Genomic DNA, 12,129 nt, shown 5'->3' with positions numbered 1-12,129 from the left:
GGCTTTCTTTTTGGCAATATCAGAAACACAGCAACCACCTCTGGGGGGTTTTAGGAGGATGAAATGGGTTCATATTTATAAAGTGTTAACACGACTTTCTCCTTCCCTTTCCTCCTTCCTTGAAGACACACTGGGGTAAAGAAATTCCATGATTCCTGCTGTGCCTAAGCCACGCGGGTGGACCTGGTCTTCTTGCACCACCCCTGTGGCTGGAGGTTTGAGACAGACAGGTATATTTGATGACCAGCAGTAGGTGGGTCAAAGCTTTAAAGTTGAATCAAATTAATTGATTAGTCAGTGAGTTTGATTTAAAAAGATTGAGCTGACAACCTATTATGCAGAGGATGCAGGGATGGCAGAGTTTCTTTAAACAAGAGCAAGTCGTCTAAGACAGAGATGTCCCTGTTGTAGCACCTCGAATCCCACCACCCCCATCCCAGTTCCCAAACCCTTCTGGGATCTGGCTCAGGTAGGAGTCTCTGCACCCCTGCCTCCTTCTCTTCACCTGCCCCAGTGATCTTCAATTGCGGCCCTTCCTTAAGAACAGCAAAGGCTTATGGGGAGATGTAAGGTTTATCACCATAACAATTAAACAAGTTAAAACTCACTTTAACTTTACTAGGATTTCTTATCTTGAGTAAATAGAAACTTCTGTGCAGACTAGAAGTTAAAGGTTACAGAGAATCTGAGGAATTCCTTGAAACAAAAGTTCATTTAAGTTTTCTTTCCTTATATATATATATATATATATATATATATATATATATATATATATTTTAACTTTAAATCCAACTTGACTCTTTTGACCTGAGGTTGCCTGGCCTACTTTTTGTGTAACCCTCCTAACTCCTGTACTTGTAATTGCCTGTTTCTTCTTGTCTTCCCCAATTCAACCGTAGGAATCTCTTCCTAAAAGATGTTGTACAAAGCAGAGGAGAAGGATTTGAGAAAGTTAAAGACATAGTTCCTACCCTCAAGACACGAGGGACTATGATACACATACTGACATTATCTCATTTCAATATGTTCTACATATTATACTGATACTATGTTTATCAATGCTAAAGAAGTGGTGTCACACATAACGGCTGTATAGAATGAGAGATTACTCAGCTACAGAGAGATCAAGAAACGTTTTCTGCAGAAGATGGGACAGGAAGGATAGGAGGATTTAGATAGGTAATTTTTAGTGAGGGACGGGCAGGAAAAATGGCATGTTTTTGGCATTTGCGAAATATTCTGTAACTAGAGTAAACAAAATGAAATAAGAAGAACAAATAAATAGAGACTAGAAAACCACTTAGGAGTCTATAATACTATGTTTGCTTTTAAAGTGATAAGACACTCAACGAGAAAGGACAGAAAAACAAGGTGTGGGTTGAGAGGCAACATGAAAGCGGATCAAACAACTTATACGTGGGTGCTGGCTCACATGTGACATCTGAGGCTCCAGAATTGGAAGTTTACAGAGTCTCACTCTGTTACCCGGGCTGGAGTGCAGTGGTGTGATCTCTGCTCACTGCAATCTCTGCCTCTCAGGTTCAAGTGATTCTCGTGCCTCAGCCTCCTGAGTAGCTGGGACTACAGGCAGGTGCCACCATGCCTAGCTGCTAAATTCATTAATATCAAGTCACAGATATGTCACTGTAACTCCACATATGTATGTACAAATATTTATATATCCATATTTTCTAAGTATTTGAATAATTTGAAAAATAAGCAGGGAAAATTGAAGCTTGTTTTACTCTACATATCCACTGAGTAAAATTATTAAGTAAGAGAGTATTTTCTGTAATATACTATGAACTAGGATCAATTCACAAGGGAATATGCAAGGGAGAAAGTAGCTAATGTAGTCCTGGAGGCACAGATAGGAATAGTTTGTCCAAAAGGAATTGATCCTCCATTGAGCTTTGCAGTTATTGGACCATATATAGAGTTAGTTTATTTCTGTCCAGTGTATTTTCTTAAAGAAAGATTGAGAAACTAGAGTATAAGAGGTAGGGGTTTGCAAACCGTTTTGTATGAAAAGCAGCTGAAGAAATATAAGACTAGTATTATTTTAAGATATGTGAAAGGCTGACACTTAGTAAATGGACTGATTATCCCATGATGCTCTAGAAAACAACATTAAAATATGTTGAGTAAATTTTAGTTCCTGGTAACAGAAAACATTCTACAACTCATACAGCTCAAATGGAAAAGATTTTTTCCTGAGTAGTGCTGAGACTTTCTTCTCACATACTTAGTGGCATCCCTAAGTAATTTCTGCTTTGTATAGAAGTCTGGACTAGATAACATTTTCCTGCACCCTGTAAGATTTGTGATTCTGTCTTCTCATGAGAGGTGATGTAGACAGTCCTCTATGTGCATAATAAATGGAGCCCATTTTGCTTCCTTCTGTTCTCAGAATCCCCTCAGTTACATTTCTGTTTTATTCACATTAACTTGGGTCTTGGTGGTAGTGCCATCTAGCACAATGCCTAGATACAGTAGACACTCAAAACTACTTGCTGCTGGATTGATTTACATTTATAAATATGCAAAGGAATGGAAGCATAATTATTGAATTTACCATTGCTTTGAATAGTAAACAGCCACAGAGCCTGACTCTGGCCAAAACATGTACAGACATGGGGGAGAGATGATGGGATAACATCCAGAATGAAACCTTAGCAAACATAGGCTCTATTATCTATGAATAAAGTAGGTGGCATATTCATTAACTTTAGTGACCTTAACAGTTGATAGAATTGTTTTAGGTGGCCCAAATGAATGGAGATCCATTGTATTACCAACTATTTTGTTCTTTGCAACCTGGCAATAAACATATACTCTCCTTCCTCCATGCTTCTTTGACCTCATTATTTCTCTTATGTTAGTGTCCAGTGTTTTACAGTCATCAGGTGAATTGATTAATTTTTTCATAGAATATTCAAATACTTTGTCCTGTCTACTTCTCAGAACTCTAATCATCAACAAAGATATACAACTGTAATGTGCCAAGGTTCGCAGGAAGATATTTTAGAAAATAACCCATATTCCTTTAGTTCCATGTACTGGGTAGCTCTTGGAAACTCTATGAAAGGCTGTGTGTATGATGAGACTCTGTACATAAGTGTCTGGAATACAAGTGCAGGTGGGCTAGACAGACAATAATGTTCTCAAGGCTTGTCAGGAGGCTGTTGCCAGAGACCAGAGAAAACGGCTTCCGACTGCTTTTGTCGAACCAGCTTGCAGACATCCTTGTTCTGACCCGGGTTCCCTCATGTCCCTTGCCAGTCTTAGCAGGGCTTCAGTTTTCCAGAGATTCTGTGGTAACTTCAGTGCTGCTCTACTTACATCCACAGAGATGTACACAAATAATCCACATCAGTTTTGATTCTTTAGTAAAATAGTATATTTCCACACATTTCTTAGGAAAAAACATGATTTATAAAAGTAATGCATGATGTATGTAGAAAATTAGTGAATTTGAGACAAACAAAACGAGGAAATCAAAAGTCTCTGTAGTTCTGCTGTCTAGAGTTAACCAGTGAAAACAATGACATACACGCTAGGCTTTTATCTGTGCACAAAATTACATATTTGAGTTTTTTTAAAAAATGGAACCACATAATCAATACAGTTTGGCAGTTTGCTTTTTAAAAAGTTAACACTGAATCACAAACATTGAAGTCTGCCTAAATCTCAATTATGTGAAAGTACTATAATTTATCTTCTGTTGGATACTTAGGTGGTCCTGAATTATCAATATTATGAATGTATTTGTTATTATTAATATACCAATGATAAATGACATTTCTTTTACAGAAATACTCTCCCCACATTTATTGGTGGCTAAATAATTAGTGCTTCTTCCAAGTCAGGCTGTGGAGTAACCCCTATCCAAGGCTGGGGTTGGGCGTTAAAGGTGGGGAGAGAGTAATGAGTGCTTGGGCAGTGCCCTACTGTTCTGGGGAGAAACCTGGGCACTGGGACCCCTCAGAAGAGGACTCCATGCCTTTCCATATCTGGTGACTACACTGCTGTTTATAGGGGAGAGAGGAGAATCAGAAAAGTGTGCACCATGTAACTCAAAACAAAAGGAGTTATACAAACAAAAGCTCAGAAGGGCATGGTGCATCTGGGACAGATGAGACCTTCACAGTGGTTGTATCATAGGGAATTTGCAGGGGAGATGAGAATATAGAAGTAGACTTCAGATGCATCATTAAGAAGCTAGCTGAGGAGTTTGTACTTTATTGTGTAGACAAAGAAGGTTTTGATAAAAATCTTCAACCATTGGTATCATTGGGTCAAATTAAGATGTACATTTCTTTCTAGTAATGGATCTTGATTTTCTTTTTACTTGTGTTTTGGTCTTTGTTACATCATCTTTTAATGGTGGCAAATTGACCCAAATTTCACTTTTCAGTTTTACCCTTTGTTTATTTATTTCTTATTTGTTTGTACATCCAAGATGTTTTCAAAGTCACCTTATATGTTCCACAACTGTTTGTTTGGAAGTCAAAGCTGGGACCAGTGATTTGCTTAGTTCTAACATATAGCTGGGACAATTTTATAGAACTGATTCCATGAAATGATCTCTTCAAAATCATGGGTGGTCAGGAAATGGACACATGAAACCACGAAATACATTGGTACTGTTAAGTCACAATGGTAGTGTAGAGAGAAACTCCTTTCCTCAAAGTCCTTAGAAAATTCCATTGCATACTTTCTGAAATGTTTTAGCCAAGTTAAGGCTAGAGCAAAGAGATGTAGAAAAAGAAATATAAAATTGAGGAGAGTGGTATCCTTGTAGTTAACAAGCAAAAAATCTAAAAGTAACATTCGTCATATACCATTTACAAATTAATATCAGATGGTCTAAATTCATTTTGTAAAACTATTTGTTAGCTTATCTATAATTTATTTATTTAAAAATACTTCATTGAAATAAAACAGATGTGTGTTGGCTTTGCATTTACTATTCTCAGAAGTATGAGAAGGTCAGTTACTGATATCAATGTTTGTCCTCCCTTAGGTGATTCTGTTTATGCATATTTGACTTTCTGTAGAATTTATCAATTTTGTAGTTCTAATGTCAATTTGAATTCAAATGATTCAATTGTCTCCATGAGTGTTTCTGCTATCATTCATTTCTTTCTATCAGTATTTTGCACAATAGCATCACTCTGTGGAAAGTGAAATGAATGTCATCCAGCATAGCTAGTTAAGTTTTAAAAAATTATAGGATTGAAAAAAGGCTGCATCAACTAATTTCCCTGTTTTCTTCTTTTCTAGGTGACAATGGCCAACATTGGAATAAATGGAAATCATTCTCTGGAAACCTGTGAAACAACACTTTTTGCTCTCCGAATGGCAACATGGAATCAGATCTTAGATCCTTGGGTATATATTCTTCTACGGAAGGCTGTCCTTAAGAATCTCTACAAGTTTGCCAGTCGATGCTGTGGAGTGCATGTTATCAGCTTACATATTTGGGAGCTTAGCTCCATTAAAAATTCCTTAAAGGTTGCTGCTATTTCTGAGTCACCAGTTGCAGAGAAATCAGCAAGCACCTAATTTAATAGGACAGTAAGTCAGTGTAGGGCTAGAACAAAATTAAGACATGTTTGGCAATATTTCAGTTAGTTAAATACCTGTAGCCTAACTGGAAAATTCAGACCTCATCATGTAGTTTGAAAATACTTTTGTCAGATTCAAGTTTTGAAATTTGTCAAATAAACAGTATAATTGTACATTTTTCACTTGTTTTTGCCAATGGGAGGTAGACACAATGAAATAATGCCATGGGAGTCACACTGAAAGCAATTTTGAGCTTTATCTGTCTTATTCATGCTTTGAGTGATCATCTGTTGAGGTCTAATGACTTTATTTGGCCTGTTTGCCAGAGAACATCTTATTGCGGCCTGCATAGTGAAATGGTTATTTTGAGATCACTGCTCTGTAGCTAATCCTTATAAATTAGGCTCAATAAAATAAAGCACTCTTATTTTTTGATCTGGCCTATTTTGCCCGTCATTATGTAGCCTTAATTAATACATGCATGGTCATGACACCCGGAAGTCATGACGGTTTATTGTAACAACCTTTGCATATTCCAGGTCTGGCAGACAGGTTGCCTGATCTTGCAATCCTATCTAGAATGGGCCCATTCTTGTCATATTTGACAAACAGGATTACTTACATTTATTATTATGAAGGTCGATTGTTGTTGGAAGTGTTTTTTGATGTCACAGATTAGCGATTTTCAAATAATCATTTTTTTCTCTGAAAATTTTGCGCATGATTGCGCAATAAATAATTTTTAGAGAAACAAAGGCTCTATCTCAGCACACTGATGGACAACTAGAATTACAGCAGTTTCAAAACTCTACCATGGATAATGCAAACAAACAGAAGCTACATGTCAGTGATAGGTGCAAATAATATTGGCAAAAGGTGCTTTACTTTGAGCCATTATTTGTGTCAGAGAACAAAAGAAACATAATCAATATACAATATTCAAAGACTATCTGCCGCTAGTATGTTTCTTCTTTACACACATATACATACAGACATCAGAAAATTCTGTTGATAGCAGGTTCATTAAATTTGTAAGATGGCATATTCTAAAGCCTGTGCTACCAGTACTAAGAGAGAAAGAATGGCAATTTGCCAAGTACTTGGGGATTATTATAACGATTAACTAGGCGATCAAGAGATAATCTCTCTCCAAATTTTCCAGTAATAATTGAGACTTTTTCTTTGCTTGTTTGTGTAATTCAACCAAAAGAATTTCAGTACTCATTCAAATTGTCCTAGGTCTATCAGAAATAAGGGTAGGTAGTCCTGCTTTATAATAGGAAAATGCATTTCTGTATAAGAGTTCTTTGCTTTCATGAACTTGGATTCATTTAAAAATTAATCTTCTCTGTTAGGCTGATTTCAGATTCTCTAGGAAATCTGTGTAATTCAATGAGACTTAAATTATTATGCTCATAAATATCTGCTTTTGATTGGTAATTTACATTGGAAGTCATGTTAACTTTTAGTGATTTCTTTGTAAATTCCCATAAGTAAATTAAAAGGAATTAAGCAAATAGCCTCACTGAAGATTTAAAGGCAATACTTTTCCAGTAAGTTTAAAGAAGAGAAACACAAACATATTGGCACATGATATTCTGATTTTAAGGCCAGTAAATAATTAATAACACAAATTTAGGTTATTCTCATTTATAGAGCACATAGTAGATGCTTGGTAAATACTTGCCAGGTTGAACTACAGACAAGAACCTCTTGGTGCAAAATGAACACAGAATTGCAAAGTTTTGTGCAGTTTTAATTTAAACTGATGGTTATAGATTTTTGTAGTATATATGAGTGTATGTATGTATATACACAAATGAATATGTGTGTGATATGTATTTCTATAGTGCATATACTTTTAAAAAAGCTGCTGCAATTAGTGACTGTTATTACATTACATAAATGCTCTCATTTGTTTCACGAAATCTTAAAGCCCAGAAGACCTTTCAGATGGTTTATTTGCTTTCAGAAGAGAATTTATTTCATACAGTTACTTAAGAGTGTTGATATCTTGTGAACAGAGACATAAGGAACCATTCTCCATCCTTCCTCATCACGCTAGGTACAATGCTTCCATGAATATTTCCATGTATTTTGACTGGGGAGAGGCATGGAGAAGGAACTCTCATTTAGGGGCTCCAGGCTCCTTCTCCTTGAGGCTTCTAAACAAATGGCAGAATTCTTGCTGTATTGCCATGATGTCACCCTGGCCATGTGTACTGACTTGGGGAGATCTTGCAACGTGACCATGTGTGAGAATGTATGAGCATGTAAGGCTTTGAGGAGTGAGAGAGAAGTGTACATATCACAGGAGGGTTATCTATGTTATCTGAGCATAGGTTTGGGTAACCAAATTGGTCTTAAAAATGATGTTAAACCCAAGAAGTAGACATCAAAAATTAAAAAAAAAAATATATGTTTTCATTGTTTTAAGTTTTTCTTCTGAGTAAAACAAAATTAAAGAAAACAAATGCAACAATGTGCACATCTGACTTCAGAGTTTTATTTCTGTTATTATATGTGTTGCATGTAGCTTGGCAATTTACTGTATAATGTATAATAGACTGGAATATCTACCAATACCTTTCATATAAATGTTCAAAGTGGAAGTATATTTGTTCAGGTTTCTGGAAATAAATTGTAAAATAAATAGTACAAATAGTTTCAATAAATTTACCAATTTGAGTGTTTTCAGCTCTATTTCAAAACTCATAACTGATCTTCAGAGTTACTGAATTTCCTTTTGAACTGGGTAAGGCATTATCCAAGCAACTTCACATACTATTTAAACATGATTTCTGGGTAATTATATTATTCTGGACAAATAACCTAAACATGTCAGGATTTTAACAAGTGTTAGTGAATTTTTCTAAAAAGATGAGACAAAAGCAAAATCATCACACATAGGTTTTTATTACTATGAATACAAAGATAGATAATGCTGATTCACAATTAGCTATGGGTGTATCCAAAACAGCAGACATTTTACTGATGGGTTTAACTAGGTGATAGAAATGTGCGCTTAATTTTTTTTCCTAGAGACAGAAAGTTGCTTCTAATTATCTATATAGCTAAAATGAAAAATACCTGAAAGTTAATACACACTTATGTAGATGTATTTGTGTTATGTGATAAATGTTTCTTTTTTGCACACTTTTGGACTTGAGAAATCTGCTTTTGTTTCGTGCCTACTCTGAGTTTAGAACCCAAATAAGAGCACTTGTTAAATATAGAGTGAACTTTTTGTTAAAACTCTTGCTAGCTTCACCTCTATACCATCATTGCTCCAAATTAAATAACTGTTTTGGGTCAGAATATAAATGCTGGGAATATACTTTTTATTACTTCTTAATCTAGGTGTCAAAGATTTTACCACCTGGTAAATAATGTTGGACTTCAACTTGTTACTGGCACATTTTAATAGTAGATGAAACATGTTTTTCTTTGTTGTGTGAATAAATGTATGTTGTGCTCTTCATACTTGTCGGATTGTATAGAGATTAAATAGTGATATGTATATATTGTTGTTTGCTTTGGTATGCAATTCATGTAATTTCAGTGCTTTGACTAGCTTAAAACTTCAAATAAGTAATTTTATAATAAAGTTGGACTAATGTTTTTCAAGGGTGATTATTTTTAGGAGGGCCATATAAAACTTGAAATGCTTGAACCTAAGCTCCCGTTTTATCTGCTACTGGATGGGAAGAATTTCAACTTGTTTTCCATTACTACCTTTTGTTCTCCTACCCTACCCACTCTTCTGTGATATCTTCACTCTTTTACCTGTGTCTCAACTTACATGGGCAAGTCATAATTTAGATATAAATCTGATTATTTCCCAAACCTCCAGGTTTAGGTATATCATTCAGAAAAGCCTAGATATGTCTGTAATAAGAAACAACCTCCAAATTACAGCGCCATAAACCTCACAAAGGTTTATATCTCATTTATGGCTCCTGTCCACTCTGAAGGGGAGCTCTGCTGCCGTAATCACTCAGAGAACTCAGGTGACAAAACAGCCACCATTATATGTGGCTGTTCCTAACGCTACAGAGCATGGTGAGTCACACACAGGCTGTTAGAATTTCCATCTGGAGGCAACACTCATTTGCATACACTTCTCCAGCTAACATAAATAATGTGGCTTTCCTAACTTCCCAGGGGACAGCTAAGTGCAATACTATGATATGTTAGGAGGAAAACAGAAACTAATTTGTAGACAGCACTAATGATTTCATTGTCTTCCTAATAGCATTTAAACAGAAGCCATTTTTAAAAGTTGTGTTTAACATTTAGGAACATCATGGCATAAAAACATTTGGGACTCACTCTTTGTAAGTACTGACAAGCATGGTCTTGTAATCTGTAAAGATAAGGTAGAATAAATGAACTAAAAGAAGTTTTAGATGACTAAAAGGACAATATAACAGAAAGAGGGAAATCTTGGTTCTTAAAAATTCAGACAATTGAAACATTTCTGTACAATACTGAGCATTGTTGCAGTATTATCTGAAATGGATGCTTTTCTAATAAAAGAAAATGACTAAAACGTATTTTGCCTTTGCACTTTTAATTTCCCTATAATAGCATATATTTACCTTGATATAAAGGCAATTCACTGAGTTCTATCAAATTATTGGAAAACTTGAAGTATAATCACACTAGAACAAGATAAAAATGTAAATTTCTTTTCTTTTTCTCCAAGTGGGAACAGTGCCTTCATTTTGAACTCAAACATGACAGTATATGAAGTAAGTCAGAAACTTGGTAAAATTAAATCATAGCAATCTTGAGATGTAGGTTCATATAAACCAAATGTTCTGTTCTAGGCCTCAACTGAAAGTTATTGCACAGAATTTTTGGCAGAGCTGTTTTTCTGCCCTGCATAAATATCAACTGAAAGCAATATGATGAAGATAAGATATGTGATTATGAGAAAGTAGTTTGAAGGTTTTTATGCTATTAGTCTCATATTTGCTAAAGTATATTTTCAGTAAACAATCTAGATAGTTTATGAGAAAATCATGAACACTTCACTTTATATTTATCTTATAATAAAGAAGAGGCAGATTACTGAAATCCAAAGGAACTATATCTTAAATTTGAAGTGCACTTTAAATTTTAACAAGGATCTGAACTCAGTCTTAGTGTTTCATATTTATCTTGATTTGAATTATTTTCAATGCCTGAATTGTAAAACCCCAAATTAACAAAATGCATTGTGTTGTTGTAGTGCTAAATTCTATATTAAATGAGGTAATCTTGTACTAGTATATAGTTACATAATTTTAGTTTTAGAAAGTGAGGCCATGCTAGACATACTGTTGTACTGAAAATTTTTATTTCAATAGTCCATGTCAGTACATAAAGGTATTCTTTTCAACAGCTAAATAGTTGTATTAGTCCCTTTTCATGCTGCTGATAAAGACATACCTGAGACTGAGAAGAAAAAAAGGTTTAATGAACTTACAGTTCTACACGGCTGTGGAGGCCTCACAGTCATGGAGGAAGGCAAGGAGGAGCAAGTCACATCTTACATGGATGGCAACAGGCAAAGAAAGAGCTTGTGCAGGGAAACTCCCATTTTTAAAACCATCAGATCTGGTGAGACCCATTCACTCATGAATAGCATGGAAAGACCTGCCTCCATAATTCAATCACCCTCCTACTGGGTTCCTCTCAGAACACATGGAAACTGTGGGAGTTAAAATTCAAGATGAGATTTGGGTGGGGACACAGCCAAACCATATCAAAAGTATTACATAACATGAATGTATCATAATTTAAATAACAATTTTTTATTGATGGAGAGTTGTTTTTATTTCCAGTTACTTGCTTTTTTCTTGTTTTTTTTTTTTTTTTGAGATGGAGTCTCTGTCACCCAGGCTGGAGTGCAGTGGTGCAATCTTGGCTCACTGCAACCTCTATCTCCTGGGTTCAAGCAATTCTCCTGCCTCAGTCTCCCAAGTAGCTGAGATTAAAGGTGTCCACCACCATGCCCAGCTAATTTCTTTTTGTATTTTTAGTAGAGATGGGGTTTCACCACGTTGGCCAGGCTGATCTTGAACTCCTAACCTCAAGTGATCTGCCCACCTCAGCCTCCCAAAGTGCTGGGATTACAGGCATGAACCACTGTGTCCAGCTCCCTCTTTCAAATAATGCTATTTCAATACGTATGTTCTTATATTTCTAACTATTTTTGAAGTTTGCAGAATCACCAGATTAGACATGCTCATTTTCAGTGTCGATATGTTCTGCTAAAATAGGTATTGTGTACTCCCATTCTCTTCTAAGAAAAAACGCTTGATTCTTGGTATCACCCACTGTGTATTTTAGCAATCTTTCTGTTTTTACCAGTTTAATAGACTAAAATTAAATCACATTTAAATCATATTTTATATTACTTGTATTTTCCATTGCTAATAAAGTTGAGGCATCTTTTCATACATTGGTAAGTCATTTATACCACTTCTATGAATTTCCTGTTCTTGACTTTTTTTCCATTTTTAATTTTTTTTTTTTTACTTGCAGTAAGACTATGTATATTAAGGATAT

At 35.3% G+C, this 12,129-nt stretch overlaps 1 protein-coding gene across 1 annotated transcript in view; it reads left to right on the top strand.

Annotated features, from left to right (window-relative positions):
* Positions 1–9,193, top strand: part of PTGFR (prostaglandin F receptor) — a 49,095-nt gene extending 39,902 nt beyond the window's left edge. Inside the window, exon 3 of the mRNA XM_005542941.5 lies at positions 5,287–9,193. Within this exon, the coding sequence (XP_005542998.1) occupies positions 5,287–5,568 (282 nt within the window). The 3' untranslated portion in view covers positions 5,569–9,193. The remainder of the gene's footprint in view (positions 1–5,286) is intronic.
* The last annotated feature ends 2,936 nt before the right edge of the window (positions 9,194–12,129 follow it).

This window comes from Macaca fascicularis, chromosome 1 (genome assembly GCF_037993035.2).
Source record: "Macaca fascicularis isolate 582-1 chromosome 1, T2T-MFA8v1.1".
NCBI lineage: Eukaryota > Metazoa > Chordata > Mammalia > Primates > Cercopithecidae > Macaca > Macaca fascicularis.
The sequence above is the reverse complement of the archived record's forward strand: the minus strand, read 5'-3'. Positions and strand labels throughout refer to the sequence as shown.